Below are 19,894 nucleotides of genomic sequence, written 5' to 3'. Positions count from 1 at the left end.
CTCCTTGTTAAAGAGTCTTTCAACGGCCACCAGGCGGCGCTTGGACTCCGTCTGCGGCTCTACCGGCATGAGACGCAGCCAGACGCATGGTATCTGCCCTGTGCACTATGCCCATTACATCATAAGAAAATGATGCCTGCCGTTAAATACATTATTCATCATTTATAGTAGGACAGGTGGATGTGTTGATTGTACATATTAAAAGTGAAATTAAACGGGGTGATTGTCGTTGTAAAAATATCCCTGTGATTTTACCAGCCTTCCGTATACATACATGTAGTATCCACTGCGCGGAGACAAATTCCCAGTTTTCATACACAAAAGGCTGTCTACCGGTAACACAAGGACGTTAATGCTATACGGCATTTTACTGTATGTTACCGGAAAATGAGGCGGATTTAAAATAAGCCTTTTCTATCAGAGCGAAGAAGAAGCGGAGCTTCATTGTAATCGGGAGCGTATTTATGGATGGTTTTGCTGCAATTCCGATTCATCAAACAGATCGGCTCCTGCAAAAGCGAAACAGAAGCGCAGTCCCCGACGACCTAAGATAACCGATGTCCGCCAGCACGGAAAAGAAAAAGAAAACACGGAATCGGCAGCGTCTCGTCTTTAAGTGCAGTTTGGACCGACGCTACTCCCTCCACCCTTCAGGGATAAAGCCGCCCGGCTGCGCCGCCCCCGCCGTCCTCCCCCCGGCTCGGGGAAGGTGGGCTGTCCGCGCTGACGCAGTGCTCTCCGCTTAGGCGTTTGCCGCTGCCGCACCTCCCAACCCAGAGCGAAGTGCGCGGCGAGGAAATCGCGGCTCCAGCCAGCGCCTGTAGCCCCACCGGAGTCGGCTCGCCCCGAGCCGGGAAGCGTGTGGCTGCCGCATCACCGGAGGACGCGCACCGGAACGGGCTTTTATCTCCGCGCTCCGCCGCTGCGGTAGGTGTCTGTTGTTCTCTGTTCCATGGCGCAGGAGGAGGGGACGAACGAAAAGCCGCTGGCCCACCGCCGCCCTGTTAATGCGATCGCTAACGCAGACGTCTTCTCTTGCCCAGGCGGCTTTGCTATCCTTGCCGCTAATAATGCTGACTTTGTGACGGCTGCTGTGCAGAGCAGGGCTACTGGCAAGGTGCTGGAACAGGCTGCCATGCTGGCTGGGTAATAGATGATCTCTCTCCATGAAAGCGAGGAGGAGGGGTCTCTCTGCAGCACCATGGCTGACAAGGAGTGCAATCTGAGGACGGCCAGGCTGTGGAGGGATGCAGCCCTGCGCTCCAGGAAGCTCCGGAGCAACCTCCGGCAGCTAACTCTCAGCACTAAGAACAACCATGAGATAACCCTGCCCGATAATGTGGGTGAGATCGAGCTGCTCAACCTGGGCAACAACTCCCTCCAGGAGCTTCCCCGCGGGCTGGCGGCTGCCCTGGCAAACCTGCGCATCCTCGTCCTCCGCCGGAACCGGTTCGTCGCGGTCCCACGGGCCGTGCTGGGGCTTGCACAGCTGACAGAGTTGGACCTCAGCCACAACTGCCTGAGCCACTTCCCTGACGACATGGGCCTGCCGGTGGGCCTGAAGAAGCTTTGCATCAGCCACAACAAGCTCCAGAACCTGCCCTTGTGGTTGGGAGACCTGCAGAACCTAGAGGAGTTGGACGTAAGCTTCAACGAGCTTAGTGCCCTTCCTGCCAGCCTCACACATCTCCGCAGGCTGCGTACGCTGGACGTGGACCACAACAAGCTGGACCGTTTCCCACCAGAGATCCTGGCCCTCAGTGACCTGGAGGAGCTGGACTGCTCCGGGAACAAGCTGGACGGGCTTCCCAGCAGCATCTCTGTGCTCCGGTCGATCAAAATCTTATGGTTGAGTGGCACGCTAGTGGCTTCACTGCCCAAGGACTTCTGCAGCCTGGTCAACCTGGAGAGCCTGATGCTGGATAGCAACTGCCTCACCGCATTACCGCCATATTTTGGCAGGATGCAGAAGCTCAAAATGCTGAACCTGTCCTCCAACGCCTTCGAGGAGTTCCCTCCTGCTGTCCTAGAGATCGTTGGCCTGGAGGAGCTCTACCTGAGCAGAAATAAGGTGACTTTTATTCCGGAGGAAATAGGCCAGTTGTCCAGGCTTGCCAATCTGTGGTTGGACAATAACAGAATTACATATCTGCCAGACTCCATTGTGGAGCTGGACCAGTTGGAGGAACTCGTCCTACAGGGTAACCAAATTGCCATTCTGCCAGACAACTTTGGAAAGCTTGCCAGGGTTAACATATGGAAGGTGAAGGACAACCCTCTGATACAGCCACCCTACGAAGTGTGCATGAAGGGAATCCCCTACATCGCGGCCTACCAGAAGGAGCTCGCTCATTCGCAGCCCGCTGTCAAACCCAGGCTGAAGCTGGTGCTGATGGGGAAGAAGAAGGCTGGCAAAACCAGGTTGAGACAATGTCTCGTCAGTAAGCCGCAGGATGACTTCACGGTGACTAACACAGGGATCGATGTGACCAACTGGGTTGCAGATGCTGACCGTAGTCTCACCTTCATCGTTTATGATCTATCAGGGAAGAAAAACTATGACCTTATCAAGCCCTTTTTTCTGTCCCCTGGTGCTCTCTACATCTTGGTGGTGAACCTAAAGACTTATTTTCCTCGGAATTTTTACTCCCATGTGGGGTATTTCCTCCATCTGCTGGGCGCCAAAGTCCCCCACGCGGTGGTGTGTCTCGTGGGGACGCACGTGGATCAGTGTGAGGAGGAGGAGGTGGAGGAGAAGTGCCTGGACATTCATCGGCAGATTGCACTGCAGGAGACTCGGGACACCGAATTCTTACGGGGCCTCACCCTGCAGGTGGACCAGGAGCTGGAGCAGGGCTTTGACGTCCGGACGTCCAGCCCCCACGTCCTTTTCTACGGTGTGACGGACAAGAACCTGCGGCGAAAGAAAGCCCAGCTGCAGTATCTGTTGAACCACCGGCTGCAGATCCTGTCCCCTGTACTTCGCGTCAGCTGCGTCGGCCCGGCGAGGGACGTCAGCCGTCTTCGGGAGAAGCTCGTGTCTGTCGCCGACCATAGGGAGATCTTCCCCAATCTGCACCGCGTGCTGCCCAAGTCCTGGCACATGCTGGAGGAGCTGCACTTCAAGCCCCAGGACCTGTGGCTGTCTTGGTGGGACTCTGCCCGCCTGGGCCTCCAAGCCGGACTCACGGAGGACCGCCTGCAGAGCGCCCTGTCCTACCTGCATGAGAGCGGCAAACTGCTCTACTTTGAGGACAGCCCAACACTCAAGGAGTACGTCTTCCACAACCTGCCACGCTTCATCGCCATCCTCAACGTCTTCTTCCAGGGGGATCCATCCGCCATGCTAGAGAGGCTGCTGGCCGAGGGGGTGGAGACCCGGGGTGACCGAGCCAGGGAAGCCCAGCTGCAGCACCACGTGGAGGGCTTCCTGCTGTACGGCCTGCTGCCATCACATATCATCCGCCTGCTGCTCCGGCCGCTGATCCAGACCCAGCAGGACCTCCAGCTCATCCTGGAACTTCTGGAGAAGATGGGCGTGTGCTACTGCGTCAACAAGCCCCGCAGCAAACCGCTCAATGGCGCCACTGTCTGGTACAAGTTCCCCAGCTATGTGAGCAACGAGGACCCGCACGCGGAGGCCTGGGTGAACGGGGGTGGTGGTGGTGTCCCGGGACAGCTGCTGTCGGTGGAGCAGCTGCAGGTGGAGTACAGCTTTCCCTTCCTGCTGCCGCCGGGCCTGTTCGCGAGGTACAGCGTGCAGATCAACAGCCATGTGGTGCAGCGCTCGGACGGCCGCTGCCACGTCTTCGCCTACCGCGGCAAAGTGCCCGTGGTGGTGACCCACCGGCCATCCCGCTGCCGGCTGCAGGCCGAGACCCTGTCCATCGCCAGCCACGCCTCCTTGCCCAATATCTGGACGGCCTGGCAGGCCATCACCCCTCTGGTGGAGGAGCTGAACTCCCTGCTGCAGGAGTGGCCAGGGCTCCACTACACCGTGCACATCCTGTGCTCCAAGTGCCTGAAGAGAGGGTCCCCCAGCCCCCATGCCTTCCCAGGTGGGTGTCACGCTTACGTCGCTGATGCCATTAAACAGGAAGTGGTCAGGGCTTTGAACAAAGGGATTTCTGCTCAATGCTGTACAAAAATAAGGATGTATGGGTTTCATTTGCTAGAGAGGAAGTGCTGATTTTTAGCTGTGGATGTGTAGGTCTAGGGGAAATCCAGCACAATGTGTGTGTATGTGTGTGTATGCCAGATATACGTCACACCGTAGGAACCAAATGACCCAATATTGTGATTAAAAACCTGTTATTCTGACGTTGTGGAGAACATTTTTTCGGTCCCCACTGGGTAATCTGTGACTGCTATCAAAAAACTAAAAATGGCAAAATGTATTTTGTTTGGTTACTAATGATTGAGGTTAGGGCTGGGTAGGGGTTAGGGTTAGGGTTAGGGCTGGGTAGGGGTTAAGGTCGTCATTGTTGGGATTAGGGTTTTGCCCATAGAAACGAATGGATGGCCCCCACAAAGCTATGCGTACAGGTCTGTGTGTGTGTGTGTGTGTGTGTGTGTGTGTACACAAGGTGTCTGTCCTGGAGCGTCACAGGCGGACGGTTGAGGGAAGGGGTGTATTTTTATCCAGGAGGGACTGAACAGCACGGCATTCTGACAGTGTGGTCGGCGTGGCCGCTGTGATGTGCACATGTGACCCTGTGTGTGTGTGTGTGTGTGCGGTCATGGTGTGGGCATGGGTCTGTATGTCCGTCTGTGCCAGGCTGTCAGCAGCAGCTGGACCACCGTCTGTGATTCTGGTGATTCTGGTGTTGGCTGAGGTGGTTGGAGTCAAGAAAGGGCCCCAGGCCTTTGGAGGACACAGTCAGCTTGAACGGGAGACTAAACAAAGGCATGGCATCACGGGGGGGGGAGGGCTGCAGCCACACCTAGACGCACAGCTCAGAATCCCAAGAGCACATGGTGAAATCCTGTTTGGCGAGCTGGGATGTTGCCGCGGCAACAAAACAGTTTTTGAAATTGCGGATCCTGCGCGTTAGAGTGAACACCGACCGTCATGTTTTTGCATCCAGATCGCCTCCTTTGAAAAGTCTGAGCTGCAATTGCGAGGAGAATCGAGGGAATTCCTGCAGGACGTGGGCGTGTGGCTGTGTGGTTATAAAAATAACGTCTGGCCAGATGAGGTGCTGCTTCTTCTTCTGTGCTGTGGGCGTACCCGCTCGGGCGGGCCCTGGGGTCTGAGTTCTGCTGCTGCAGTTAATACCCGCTGCAGATGTGCATTTCATGCCTTTCGACATCCCAGCTGAGCATCAGGACCATAGCGAGTGTGTGAGTCCACTCAGAGCGGCTAAATTACACATGGACAAGCCGGGCTTAACGCACATGGTGCACAGGCATGCGGAAAATTTGTAGGGTGCAAAATGATTTTCTTGGGGTTGAGGCGTGTCTGCCTGTCATGTGTCATGGTTTTGTGACGTCTCTGTCCTTTCTTGGGATGAGACCAATCCAGTCAAACTCGGCTCTCCTGGTCATGTGACACAGCTGATCACATGGCTAATCCCTTATCCTGGGGTTAATGAGATCCCCTTCGGGCTGGCCTGGTCTCCTCTGGCTGCGCTCCTGATAGCAGCTCTGCTGAGGATGGTTTGTGGTTCACAGTGCGGTCAGGCAGCATGCGGGGCGCATACAGTATTAGTGTCGCCAAGGAAACATCAGAATCCAGGCTTATAAGAAAAAAAAAAACATGCATAGGGTCAAGATCAAGTTGTGTGTGCATGTCAGTCAGAAGGAGCAGGCCTTGGAGGTCCACCTGCCTGCAGGTAGAACCTCCCAGACTCCGACGCCTCCTCAGAAAGCAGCCGACTGCACCCTGAATTTGTTTTGTTGAATTGCTGCAGTTTAACAGCCGTGTGCTTGGCTTTCTGCTGCCTGGCCTGATGTGAGAGGATTTGCAGAGATACACTTCACCTTAGCTGTGTGAATTTATGCCCCTTTCTACTCTTGAGAATGCTGATTTGCTGATGGTTTGGAATTCTGGGAGTTTGCCACAAACGTACAGTCACCGTGAGCTTGTCGGCACACGTCTCCATGCAGAATCCCCGTTTCCCACCAAATGAGCCGGCAAGGGCGTGAGCATGTGCCGGTGCCTTGGTTCTCGTTTGTGTCAGCGATGTGCGTCACGCTGATTTCCAGTCTAAAGGCAAACCGTAGGCCCATCTCCCGGTCATGAGAACACCATCCTCCAGCAGGCTGGCGTGAGATGAAAGCGAGCCGTCAGTCTCCTCACCGAGTTGGGCTGAGGGTTCTGGCCTGGCTCCACTGGCACAAATCCATCCACTTGATACCCACGCCCAGCCTCTGTTCTGTTTCACTTCAGAGATGTGCTTCTGGGCCGCAGTAAATACCACAGTGATGTTAGGAATAGTGTAAGTGTCATGTAGGCAGTTAATTGTAGTGGTGATCTGTGTAATTTTTATCGGCACATCACACACACAGAAATGCTTTGTGTGAGGATCAGTGCTCGTCCTAATCTTCATGAAATATGCTGATGATGTCACAGTACCTGCATTATGTGACGCTATGATGCATCTCGGCCGGCTGTCCGTCTGGATGTAGAGATTAGTTTCTTGTTTACGTCGTTTTTCCTGTCCCCCCCCCCACTGCCCCCGAGTTCCATTTCATTTTAACTTAATCTGATCGTTGATATTCTTATCTCTGTTTGAATGTGATAGCATTTTGTTTGACTTTGCTGGTTTTAGTAGTATTTTTATTTGATTTTGACTTGAATCGCGGTGTTTGTTTCACACAAAGGCTTAGTTTAGTCTTAGTTAATAAGAGTAACCTTGGTGGCAGGAGCAGGGGGTGTAATATTGGGGGGGGGGGGGGGGGGGGTCATTGCCCCACCGAAGCAGCTGGTGTCCTCCGAATTTAGACCCTCAGGACCCGGGTCAGCAGCACAGGGGGAGAGGGGCTCGCGGGGGGGGGGGATCTTCTTCATGCGTTAGGAGTCACAGAGGTCTGTGTCACTGGGTGGCATTTATACGTCACTGTAAATGGGCGGTTTCGGTACTATACACCCAACTTTAATCACCTAAGTGCTGCCTGTAACAGCCCCGAAATATGTACACACACACATGCACACACATGCAACTTCAAAAAAAACACTCACCCTTTTCTAGGTCTAGGTGATACCTCACAATCCTTTAATACCATGATTTACAAAGCATTGTACGGAAGCACCCACAGATCTTGCAACACAGAGGTCAAGAGAGCGCGGCTCCTCCCCATGTTTTTCATGGCTGCCCTGGCTTCCTGCTCTAGTCCTTAGTGTGTTTCTACGTGCCATAATCCCTAACTCCCCCCCCCCCCCCCCCCCCCCTCCCCAAATGACGGGGCTTGGTATGTCCCGGCGAGACGTTTTGCCTCCAGCATTAACTGGTGAGAAAACCAAGCCCTGGCTTTTGGGAAAGGAGGGGATCATTATGCTCCCCCCACGCTCTCTGCTTTAACTTTCACTGTCTGTGGCTGATGGGATTGGCTGTTTGCTTGTGGGGTGGGGGGGTGTCCAGTTAAAAAACATGAAGCTGTGGGCCCTATCATGTGGCAGACACAGCTGATCGGTGTGTAGACGGTGCCTTCGGGGCAGGAGCTGATAAGTCAGAGGGCTGTTAAGGACTCTTTTAGACGCACGACTGTGTTAGTGTCTCACTGCAGGGGTAACCGGCTCGTTAAACCTGTTGCCCAAGGAACAAACATTAAACCCAGCTTGTCGTCCCCACAGAGGCACAATTTTACTAGGGATACAGAAGAACATGTTGTGGTTTTGTGGATTAACTGTGCTGTTGCATGTCTTTAGTTGTGTAGTTACTACAGTATGGCTGGTTATTGTATTGTTAGTGACTAATGGCAGGACTTGTCCTTATGCTTAGTCATGGTCACCACTCCTAATGTTCTGGTCATTAGTCACTAGTCACTGAATTCTTGCCACTTGGTCACTCGACCACACTCAGGCCAGGTTATTACACTGCTTGTTATTATTACTATTAGGAGTAGCAGTGGAATTAGTAATGCTACATTTATATAAAGCTGTATGAAGAGTTTTTACAAGATGTATGAGTCTTGTTGCTCATGTGACACTGGGGTTACCATAGCAACAAAGAGGTGGGTGCATATCATAATGCAGTATCACCTTTAAGCAAAGGGCCCCTTTTTAGTGTGGCGGGGGTCCTCTGGGAGTAGAGGGTGGGGATTAGGCTGAGCCGAGTTGGCAGCTTTCGTTAAAACATCCTCAGTTTATGTGCTAAAACAAACACGGTGACTTCACTGATGGAGCTCGCGGCCGAGACCAAGATGGCCTCCCGATTCCACAAAATGCGTCCGCATTTCCTTTTAAAGGGTTTATGCGGCTGGTCGTGTAAATTCTGCTCCGCCGCTGGGCAGCCAGCCCAAGCCGACCCTCATGCTGACTCACACGCTCTCTCTCCCGTCTCTAAGGGCCGTAACGAGGTGTAGCTTCGGATGCTTCTGCTGACTTCTCACGGGTTGGGTCAGGTCCCACTCCACATCCCAGAGGGGTTAGAGAGAGAGGGGGTGCAGGCTGCTGCCCGGGTCTGGAGAGAGCTTTCTGTCTCTCCCCCCCCCCCCCCCTTTTGCCACAATGCCATGCCCAGGTACATCACTGTTCCTCAAAGGGCTCACAGCTGTAACAGGCTTGTGCAGTGCATTGTGGGACATCTGCAAAAGCGGCTTGCTTTCACCCTTGGAATGGACAGAATGACCAGGCGAGATTTCACATTGCGAGCATGTCCCCGAATTCCCAGGAAGGAGGGAGTGTCCTGGGCGTGTAGGGGCATGCCTGAAGAAGTGGTTTGCACAAGGGACGACAGAGATCCTCTGTGCAGGACCCAGTGACCGTGTGTGTGTGTGTGTGTGTGTGTGTGTGTGTGTGTGTGTGCGTGCGTGTGCGCGCATGCCAGAAAGAGAGATCTTGGATGGCATTTTGAGCCCTAACATTACTTAACCCCAATGCCTTGATTTTAAAAGCATGATTTTTTTAATGTAAAATTTAGAAACTTTTTAATGGCAACTCCTTTTGTCAGACTGACATTCCAGACCTCCGGGCTGAGTATATAATGGTACCACTGTAGTGACTGGAGCAGGAAGCTGGTGGGTGGGTCTCTCTCAGCCGATTGGTCGGGTTGGCTGCTTTTCCTGGGTGTCGGCCAATCCCAGAGGAGACTGCTGCTGAGTCTGCTGTATCCATGCAGTGAAGCAGAGAAGGCAGCAGGATCTTCTTTCTGAGTGTGTATGTGCTTTGAGGTGGGGGGGGGGGCAGTCTGACCTGTTACACATCATCAATGAGATGGGGGGTGGGCGATTGTATTGACTCTTGGGATACCCCGTTTCAGGGAGCATGGTGGAAGGGAGGAGATGCAGTGAAGCACTGCTGTCCCAGCCGCGTATATGTTTTTGTTCTTTTATTGAGATGGACGACCTGCCCCCCTCCCTGCCACCAACAGATCAGCAGTAAAATCCCCAGTGAAGACACTAGCGATCCCATTACGTCACCAGTCGGGGGTGGGGAGGGAGGGGGTGTCAGCAGGTGTGCTCTTGGTGTGTTTAGGGAGAAGGGGGTGTTCTTTGAAGTCACCTGGTGGGAAGTGTTGCCGCATTTGGGAACACCCCCAAGGGGCTCCTTACCTGTTTGCGCAGAATATCCGCACTAGCTGAGCTGTTCCTCCAGGATACCCACAGCCTTTGCAGTCTTGGCCATGAGTTCAGGAGATGCCTGTCAGTCCCACGGTGTCCTGACGGGCACGAGGAGATGCCTCTCAGTCCCACGGTGTCCTGACGGGCACGAGGAGATGCCTCTCTGTCCCGCGGTGTCCTGACGGGCACGAGGAGATGCCTCTCAGTCCCGCGGTGTCCTGACGGGCACGAGGAGATGCCTCTCTGTCCCGCGGTGTCCTGACGGGCATGAGGAGATGCCTCTCAGTCCCACGGTCTCCTGACGGGCATGAGGAGATGCCTCTCTGTCCCGCGGTGTCCTGACGGGCACGAGGAGATGCCTCTCAGTCCCGCGGTGTCCTGACGGGCACGAGGAGATGCCTCTCTGTCCCGCGGTGTCCTGACGGGCATGAGGAGATGCCTCTCAGTCCCACGGTCTCCTGACGGGCATGAGGAGATGCCTCTCTGTCCCGCGGTGTCCTGACGGGCATGAGGAGATGCCTCTCAGTCCCACGGTCTCCTGACGGGCATGAGGAGATGCCTCTCTGTCCCGCGGTGTCCTGACGGGCACGAGGAGATGCCTCTCAGTCCCGCGGTGTCCTGACGGGCACGAGGAGATGCCTCTCTGTCCCGCGGTGTCCTGACGGGCATGAGGAGATGCCTCTCAGTCCCACGGTCTCCTGACGGGCATGAGGAGATGCCTCTCAGTCCCGCGGTGTCCTGACGGGCATGAGGAGATGCCTCTCTGTCCCGCGGTGTCCTGACGGGCATGAGGAGATGCCTCTCAGTCCCACGGTCTCCTGGCGGGCATGAGGAGATGCCTCTCAGTCCCACGGTCTCCTGACGGGCATGAGGAGATGCCTCTCAGTCCCGCGGTGTCCTGACGGGCATGAGGAGATACCTGTCAGTCCCACGGTGTCCTGACGGGCAGGAGGAGATGCCTCTCTGTCCCACGGTGTCCTGACGGGCATGAGGAGATGCCTCTCAGTCCCACGGTCTCCTGACGGGCACGAGGAGATGCCTCTCAGTCCCGCGGTGTCCTGACGGGCAGGAGGAGATGCCTCTCTGTCCCACGGTGTCCTGACGGGCACGAGGAGATGCCTCTCAGTCCCACGGTGTCCTGACGGGCACGAGGAGATGCCTCTCAGTCCCGCGGTGTCCTGACGGGCACGAGGAGATGCCTCTCAGTCCCGCGGTGTCCTGACGGGCATGAGGAGATGCCTCTCAGTCCCGCGGTGTCCTGACGGGCATGAGGAGATGCCTTTGATCTTTTTTGCACCTTTCGTTAAGAAAGAAACCGAAGCTAAGAGCAACTTCTTTCATCTCCACCATCAGAGGGGGGGGGGGTGTTCAGTAAGCCTGTGACTCACGTCTCATGTTTCATACCTTATTGCCCCTCCCTGATCCCAAACCCTCCTCCCCCCGAATGAGTGTTCATTTTTAGTCCAAGGAATTGCAGATGGGGTGATAAGAGACTGGGGCTGTCATGGGATGGAGGACAGGAGAGCTAGTAACCTGGTATCACACTTTGGGTCCTCCACCTCTTATATGTGCTCTTTGGGCTGGAGAACATCTCCATCCGGGTCTGAGCTTTGGGCAGTTTCAGGGCCTTCAGAGGCCCTCACAGCTCTTGGCTGGTTTATTTGCCCTTTTGGGTGATCAGCACATCTCCTCTCATGTGGGATCTCCGCAGCCTTATTTCTGCCAATGTGCTGTCACCCCCCATGAGTCTTAAATGTTAGTCACATGATTTGTACCAGACTCTTCCATACGTCATCAGCAAAAACTTTTTTGTGGTGGGTCTTACGAGGTTCACACCACATTAAGACACCCTATCGATCTCACCACTCAGCGCTAACGCCTGTACGTTTTGTGAGATGTCAGCATTTTAGCTTCGGGCAGCTACCCGTGGAGCAGAAGGAGTGTGAAGCACATCAGGATGGGATTGGGACAGTGACAGTGATGTGCAGGAGACAGATGGAGACTAAGGGAGGAGACACCTGCCCTTGTATCTCCCTGTGCGTCTGTCCTGCGGTCACACAGAGGGGGGCCCCCAACTTAAATCAGAGATGTTCCCTCGTTCACGTACGTGGACTTACAGCATCTTCTTACACGAAGGCAAAAGTCATCTCCGTTTTTGCATAGGGCAGCATTCTCACGTTACCATCCGGTATGAGCAGGCTTGCAACCAGAGTAAACAGTGAAAAACGAGCCTGAGCACGACTGTACACACAGTGAGGAAGCCCTAAGACTCTTCTGTGTGCTTTCGGGGGAGTCCTCCCTCTGCTCTCAGACTTGTCTTAGGTGTGTGATACACATCTATCAGGCACATGAAGATAACAGGCTAACCCTGTTCACGTTTGCCCAGCACTTCCCTGCCAGGACACAGGATGCTAAATTCCAACCCTGCTTCATTTACCGAGCCAGCTGTGTAGTTGCAAGCTACCCAAGCAGCTTCCAATGAACGGCCCCACGATGCGGAACCTCAGAAGGGGGTTTAAGGCCACTGCTATCTCGGGGTAGTTGGCTAGCCTCCAGACATCTTCCGGAAGCCTCATTATGGGTGTTCCCGGCTAGCTGACAGCCCTCATAGCCTCTCCCACACCAAAAGTACAACTCTAGGCTCCCGCTGGCTTTCACACTCATGCACCCGTGGTGGGTCTCCATGGCAACGCCCCCCCGGGCCGGCTGAGTTCTCCTTGGACTGCTGCCCCAGCTCCCAGAAAGCACGCAGCACATTCCGCAGGCATCTGGCCCGCAGCCTCTTTCGGAACGTAGTCCTGCACCCCCATCCCCGCTCCCACCTCCAGCTCAGAAGGAGGACGCAGATGCTGAAGTGTTGGTGACCTGTCCAGGCATGGTGTGTGGATAGGGGTTTGGTCAGATGAGCATGGAGGCGGTGAACAGCCATCTTCCTCAGCCCCCCCCCCATATCCTCTGCTCACCTGGATGGAAGGTGGCAGATGTGACAATGGAGATTGAGAAGTGAGGATGTGATATCACTGCCAGCACCAGCAATCCTTACTGCAGAGTGGGCTACAGCACCAGCAATCCTTACTGCAGAGTGGGCTACAGCACCAGCAATCCTTACTGCAGAGTGGGCTACAGCACCAGCAATCCTTACTGCAGAGTGGGCTACAGCACCGGCGTGCAGGCAGTACTGGTCCCAGCTGCAATTTTGTAGCGTGATTCTGAGATTCGGCTCAGTCGGCCATCTTCTTTTCCATTTGCACTCGCTCTTTTTGTGTTTGGAAATCAGCTTTGGTGTCTCCGTCACTGGTGTGGATTCGGTGTCGTTCCCTTGCAGTGTTATTTGCCCCCTCGTTGCATGATGTGGGTCGTCCTGGATTCCCAGAGCTACGAGCTGATCGGTTAAACATGCTTGGCCCGTCTGAGCTGTTCCTGCCAAACTCCCATTGGTCTCCACTCCTTTGAGTGGTACCTCATGAAGGACTTGTAATATCGAGGTGACTGGCTGGATCAGAGTAAGAGACTGTTCAGGACAGAGCCGTCCTTTTCAAAGAGGAAGCTGTTTTAGATCATGCTGGGTTCTCCAAGTGAGCCGTCATTGACCTCATCGGCCCTTCTAGCAGAGCACACTGGTCAGACAGCTGCCTGGAAATCTCATCAGTCTCCACTGATGACTTCCACTCTACTGCAGTTGTCTAGGCTTCTGAGCATGTGCTTGGGCGTGACTGTGACTGAGTGGTTGGTGTGTGTCTGAGATGCAGGGATGAGCACTGAGGAATAATCTGGTGTGCGGTATGCTCGCTCTCAGATGTTCGGCGCATTCCCAGATCCCCTCCCCTCCCCTCACCTCATTTTGCTTCGTCAGCTTGATGCAGTGACAGTAACCTGACCTTTTTTGGCAATGATGATATCTGTATTCCTACATTCCTGTCTGTCTTCATCATCAGCCATCTAATTATTAGTCACTTTCTCGTTATTTTCCACTCGTGTGAGCCAAAGCGTGGCTGTACTCCCCCTCTACTGGCATTCCCCAGAATGCTTTGAGGCGAAGGTTTTGGTGTATCTGTGATTGAGGCTCCCACTAGTGTTCAGCTGACTGACTCGCACTCTGTAGGTTGCTCCTTGTTGAGAATCCTGGATGGATGTCCACTTTCTGAAGGAGTACATGTCTACCCTGGTGCCTCTTGGCCTATGGTAGGATGTGGCTGGTTGGGGGGGGGGGGGGGGGGTAGGATGTTTTAATGACAATCTCTGCTTTGCTCTGGCAGTCAACATATCAGGCCTCGATCTGGAGAAGTCTGGCTCCTGCGCACAGACCTCCGCACAGCAACTTACCCACTCACAAGCATCCCCAGTTTTTACGAGTTTGCCTTCCTGCTCCTGGGTTGGCTCATCCTAGCTTAGCCTGCAAGTTCCCGCTTGTTGGTATTTTTAGCAAAACCCCAACCTGGTTTTGCTTAAGGTCTTGACACAGAAATGCCCCCAGAAGATGTCAGAGTTGACTAATGACTCATGTGACTGACGTGACCATATTGACACTATGGTTGGTGTTGCTGCGCTGAGGGATGTAGATCCATCACACCAGAGGGTCTATGGGGAAGGTGCTCAGCTGGACCAGAACCATCTAGTTTCTGCTGTTGAACTGTCCTGTCTTAAGAGCAGGAGGAACAACCAGCTTGTCCTTATGAGATGATCTTTGGAAGCTCCTCCGTTCATCCTGTTTCATCAGAGGGGTCACTAGGGGGTGCTCATTCTGCTGCATGTACAGTTAGTCTGGAGACATGTGGAAGGATTGGATTGGCCCTTGCCTTGCCCTCAGAGTCAGTTCCAGGCCCCGGTTGCTCATGCTGATGGGGCCTCTCGCGGACTCCCACGGTGGTATGATACATTGTCCTTTGTGCCGAATTCCTGTCTCCGCAGGCTGACTTTCCTCCAAATTCCTCTATGTTTCCGTTTATTTAAAACATTCCTTTGAGTGTCCCCAGCAACTTTCCTAGCTGATAGTTTAGGCTGGCTGTTTCAATGAAAGCCAAGGCTTGGTGTCCTCCTCTGCCCGTCCCTGTCCATGATGGTATGAATGTGACAGCGGAGCCAGTGGGGGCAGGGTCAAATGTCAGGGGTCAGGTTGTGCCCCTACCATGAAATCCACCTGACCCCTTTCTGCAGTTATGTGCGTATCTATCCTACAGACAGCTGGTGAGTGACAGAGTAAAGAAAACAACTGATTATTCCTTGCTCTAATTACTGGGGAATTGCTACACTATTCTTTGATATAAAAATCTGGTGAAAGTGTGCTGCACAAATTGAAATGGCATTTTGATTTGTCAAGACCAGGGAGTGGCAAGAGGGAACCTGCATGGACAGTGTCAGCATCGCAGGAGGCTCTGTGGAGTGTCACTCATGTTAGTCCCGGTCATGCTGTGGATACCCTGTAGAGAGGGAAGAGAGGAAGTGACATTGTATCATGTGGTCAAAAAGTTGTTCATAAACAAGCTCTGAAGGTTCATTAACTGGAACCCTATTTGTATCAGATGGAAGAGGGAAACAAGACTTAAAGAAGTCTTAAAGAGCCTTCCACAAAACGGCAGCCTGAGAGCTGTTTTATGCACCGTGAGGAGTGTGCCGGCTTTGTCTTCCTGTCCCTCAGGCCGGACGCAACAAAAACCCCCCAGGCTCCCTTTGTGTCTCACAAAGGGGAGGAAGCAGAGCACAGGGGGCCTGCTGGGGGGGGGGGGGGCATGGGCCCAACGCTGGGTTTTTCCACAACACAGCACACACCCCGCCAGAGCGTTTCTCGAGGCAGGACCACGGCGGGAGGGAGAGGAGCTCACTTTACCTTTTAAGGCCCTGCTCATTTCCCCCTGGGGGTGGTGGGGGGGGGGGGAGCAAAACCGTGGCAGGCGATGGAGCAGGCAGGACGGAATTAGAGTGGCTGCACCCAGCTGTGTCTTCAGGCCCTGTGAGCTGCAAACCTGTGGGCCGGATCACACAGAGATAGCATCCGGAAAGACCAGATCAGTGACTTCCTTGTGATTTAACGGGATGGCAGTCTCAGGAATCCCAGTGCCCTCGAGCTGCGAAAAAGGGAAAAGCCTTCAGGGATGTGGGTCATGTTGGGTTAAAGGGTAAGCTGACGTGTCACATCTTTCCACATTCCCAGTTGCACTGTCAGCCCCTTCCAGCCAGTCTGGGAGTTGGGGTCCAGGCCGCTGCATCCCAATGACGCGGCATAGCGAGGCCGGACAGTCTGGAGCTCCGCCTTCCCGTGGAATCCTTCTGCTGTCTCCCAGCCGCGTCCGTGTTGTGTTTGTGACACTGGGCCTTTTGTTATCCGGGTCGCACTGGCGCCCTTTGTGCTTCCTGGGTTATGTGTCTGTCTCTCCTACAAACCCACTCAGCCGGACTCAGGACGGCTTTTCAGAAACTTTTTTTTTTTTTTCTTCTGTTTTCCAACAATGCTGTTAACCTGCTTCCCACTGAATGATATGAGGAAATGCTTGTGGAGAGTGTGATTCCCTTTGTCTTTTCTTACCTTCCTGTCTTCTCATGAGTTTCCTGGCTTGGCTTCCTGGTTTCTCTTGGGGAAAACAAGCAAGACTATAAACCTAAGCTTCTGCAGCTCTTTATAAAATATCAGTACGGGCTTGGTTTGGCCTGGCTTGTTGCCAGAAAGCTCCGTATGTGGTCATTGCTGGAAGAATGTGCTGATTCTGGTCTGAAATATGTCAGGGGATTCACAGGTCAAATAGTGGGTCAGCCAGGGCTTACAGATTTATGCTAATCGCATGGACAGCATGATACATAGCCCACCTTCCTCTTTGGATCCTATTTTAGGATAAAAATTTCCCTCCCATCTGTGATCCCAAATATAGAGATGAACTTTAAGGAGCAGCTGCGACCGTCTATCATATAGGAAGGGCTCCTTGGAGGCGGAGCAGAATGTGGGTGGGGCAAAGTGAAGGCGGGGCTTGTTTTTGGGATCTCTTATAATGCACCAGATTAGGTTTGGAGGGTTTGGTCAGAGAAGCACCTAGGTTAGATGTCAACAGAATCTCCAAAAACACCACGATGGTGTGAGTGTGTGTGTGGTGGCTTCATAAGCCAGACTTGGCCGTGAAATGTCACCACCATGAAACACAAGTAGCAGTGAGCAGTACATGTAGGAGGCTAAATGCTCCACCTGTGCTTCACCATTCCAGGGAATTCGGCCCTATTAACATCCAGTAGGGGTTGGCGTTCTCCTGTCACGAATGAACCGGAGATGCCCCCTCTGGCGCGTGTTAGAGCTGCCCTGCACAGAGAGCCCCGTTCCTCCCTTACAGATGATCCGTCTTGTCTCATCCCTGTCGTGAGGCCAGGAGCGTGTAACATTGCGCTGGAGGGTCCGCTTCACAACAGCCCAGAATAAATCACCGGGCTTACCAAGCACCTAGAATCGCACCCGCGTCTGAGTCAGGCCCCTACGCCTGTGTCGAAAAAGCATCTGGGGCAATAAAACGCAGCCCGCAGGGAAAAACATCCTGTTTTGCAGCTCAGTGACCTGCTGTGATAATGATCTGTATCTGCCCCCTAGTGGCCAAACACTTAAACGTAACGAGAGCAAGGATCTCCACTGCTCTCACAGACCTCAGGGGAAACAGTTAAGGCAGTTTAAAGCCAGTTCCAGTGCTGGAGCCAAGAAAACACAATGAAATTTTTAACCCTTGCGGATCTGTCAATGTTACTGTGAAAGGTCATTTTAAACGTATATTAACAGTTTGTGACATTTTACGTTAAATGTAGACTTTCAGATTACCCCAGTCCCAGAGGCACAAATGTGCAGCCCCGGTGGAGACGGCCTCCAATAGGGGCCAGCGTACCATATGCTGGAGACGACCTCCAATAGGGGCCAGCGTACCATTTGCTGGAGACGGCCTCCTATAGGGGGCAGCGTACCATATGCTGGAGACGGCCTCAGAGTGCCATGTGACTGAGTGTGGCTGTTCCCTGGACTGTATTAGTGAGGTCTGGTGATGATGCCCCTCTTTTTTTCTTTCTCTGGTCCTTCGCAGGTGAGCTCCTGAGCCAACCCCGACCAGAGGGGACAGCTGAGATCATCTGCCCCAAGAATGGCTCAGAGCGTGTCAACGTGGCTCTGGTGTACCCCCCCACGCCAACAGTGGTCAGCCCTTGTCTGAAATGAACCCCCCCCCCTCCCAAGCCATCACCTACTCCTCCAAAGGCACTGCACCCCCTTCCCCCCTTCCCCTCAGGCCCACAGCCCACCCCCCTAGCCATCTCACGGGGTGTCGTCTCCTCCTTTTGATGCATCCCTGCAGCACCCCCTGCTGTCCACTCCATCATATCACACCCAGGACCCAAAGACTGCGTGGACATGTAAGCAGACACCTAGTGTGGCCTCTCTCATGTTTTTCATCAGTTAAACCTGCTGTACTCGAGTAAAACTATTACCAAACACAAAGCTCACAGTTTTCGATACAGTATATGTCAGTAATGTTAAAAGAAAGTTGCATTCAGCTCTTCAGCATAAAACCTCCACCTCCTGTAGTCCTCTCATCTGCCTCTCTGTCTCCTGCTCTCTTTAGCCTGCCTACGCCAGCTGCACCTTGGAACGACTGCCTGTCCGGTTGAGCGGGAAGTGGACCCCAGTATTGGACACTCTAGAACTGTTGGAGTGCTGCAAAGCCTCATGGGACCCCTGATTTCTCTTCCTGTTAGCATTGACGTGACTCAAGTCTGTCAGTCCTCTAGATGAGGTGGACGTCTGCTATTGGTCTCACTTAGCTGGGATAACACCAATCATATGGCACTATGCTGGGCCTGACTTGTCATAGGTGAGAGTCTGGCCAATGATATAGCAGCAATACAGCCGTGGGAGGCGGAGCTGGGATTATGATGCAAAAATCAGACTGTCAGGCTACACCAGCTTCCCCCCCCATGTGGAGAGGCTCGCCGCAGACCTCTCCCTGAGGAAGCCGAGGGTCTCGACTGTTAGAACCACTACGGCGCCACCCCCACTGCCACAGGCAGGCGGAGGAACTGCAGCCGCAGTGAGGAAACTCCCAGGAGGAGCTGAGCGACACTTACAGGAAGAGACTGAAGCCCGTCGAAATGGGTGTGCAATACTGTGTTAGCATAGTATAAACTTTCACTGAGAACCTTTGGATGCCCCCAACAAGCCTGCCTGTAAGTGGGCTCCGACATCGGTGTGGCTTTGGTCTCACAGATGGCGGGACAGAGGGGCATGGGAGAGGCATACTGATTAATGTACGTCACTCGTGTAAGAACTCAGTCAATACCCTTTTGTATATAATATCTTTATTTTTGTACAAATGCACTATGCGGTTGTCAGGCAGGCTCCCAGCGGTCGCTGCAGTGAGCCGTTTGCTTCGGGGGTGGGGGGCGGGGAGGCGTGTGACAACCGTGTACAAGCACCAAATATAAATAAACAGAAGCCCAGAGCAGGCTGTCCGTGTCCCTGTGTCAGCGTCCCGTCCTTCTCCAGGCTGACGGCCAACAGCAGCTGCTGGCAAGAACAGCGTTCCTGGAAGGGCGCCCGCATCCAGTGATGTTACAAAGCTGGTGGATGTTCGATAACCAATGCAAACTACAAACTTTGCTTAAAATCACGTTTACGCACACGGAGTACTGAACCCACAAAACTCCCATCACAGCAACAAACTACAAAAAAACAAACCCTTTCTCCCCATGTCTTGTGTGCCATGAGGGCCCAGACTCCAACTGGGAACAATTCTGCAATTAATTGGTAAACTAAAATTCTTAACATCTAGTAGACTTAAAATGCAGTCAGACAGCAATGTGGCTTTCACACATTGTTCATGGAAGTAACAGAGTACATGTATTCCATCCTATTGGATGTTACATCTTGCTGATTTGATATAAGAATTCCTATATGCTGATTTACAACATAAAGGATCTCGAACTTGATGTAGTGTCTGGTAAGTAGGCAGCAGTGTCACACTGTCTTCCACCAATGACTATATGAGCAGATTAAATCTTAACGGGTGCAGGACAGTGAGATGTGACCACAAAGGATGGGAAATATGAGATGTAAAGCAGCAGGTGGCAATAAACCTGTTTCCATCCTACGTAGCTGGTATCTGATCATATGGTTTCCTGCAGAGACATCTACTGGTTTTCATCCCCCGTATTTAACACCTAG

The 19,894-nt window shown here is 53.4% G+C and overlaps 1 protein-coding gene across 1 annotated transcript; it reads left to right on the top strand.

Annotated features, from left to right (window-relative positions):
• Positions 1-308: 308 nt before the first annotated feature.
• mfhas1 (multifunctional ROCO family signaling regulator 1) lies at positions 309-19,186 on the top strand. Its single transcript, XM_023808473.2, has 3 exons — positions 309-4,058; positions 17,763-18,087; positions 18,297-19,186. The coding sequence occupies exons 1-2, from the start codon at positions 1,154-1,156 to the stop codon at positions 17,891-17,893; spliced, it is 3,036 nt and encodes a 1,011-aa protein (XP_023664241.2). The 5' UTR covers positions 309-1,153; the 3' UTR covers positions 17,894-18,087; positions 18,297-19,186.
• The last annotated feature ends 708 nt before the right edge of the window (positions 19,187-19,894 follow it).

The sequence above is a fragment of the Paramormyrops kingsleyae genome, chromosome 7 (assembly GCF_048594095.1).
Source record: "Paramormyrops kingsleyae isolate MSU_618 chromosome 7, PKINGS_0.4, whole genome shotgun sequence".
NCBI lineage: Eukaryota > Metazoa > Chordata > Actinopteri > Osteoglossiformes > Mormyridae > Paramormyrops > Paramormyrops kingsleyae.
This window is presented reverse-complemented; position numbering and strand designations above follow the sequence as displayed.

Coding starts and splice junctions, on each gene's coding strand:
- mfhas1 (XM_023808473.2), top strand. CDS start 1,154: ATGATCTCTCTCCATGAAAGCGAGGAGGAGGGGTCTCTCTGCAGCACC. Junction 4,059..17,762: donor CAGCCCCCATGCCTTCCCAG/GTGGGTGTCACG, acceptor GGTCCTTCGCAG/GTGAGCTCCTGAGCCAACCC.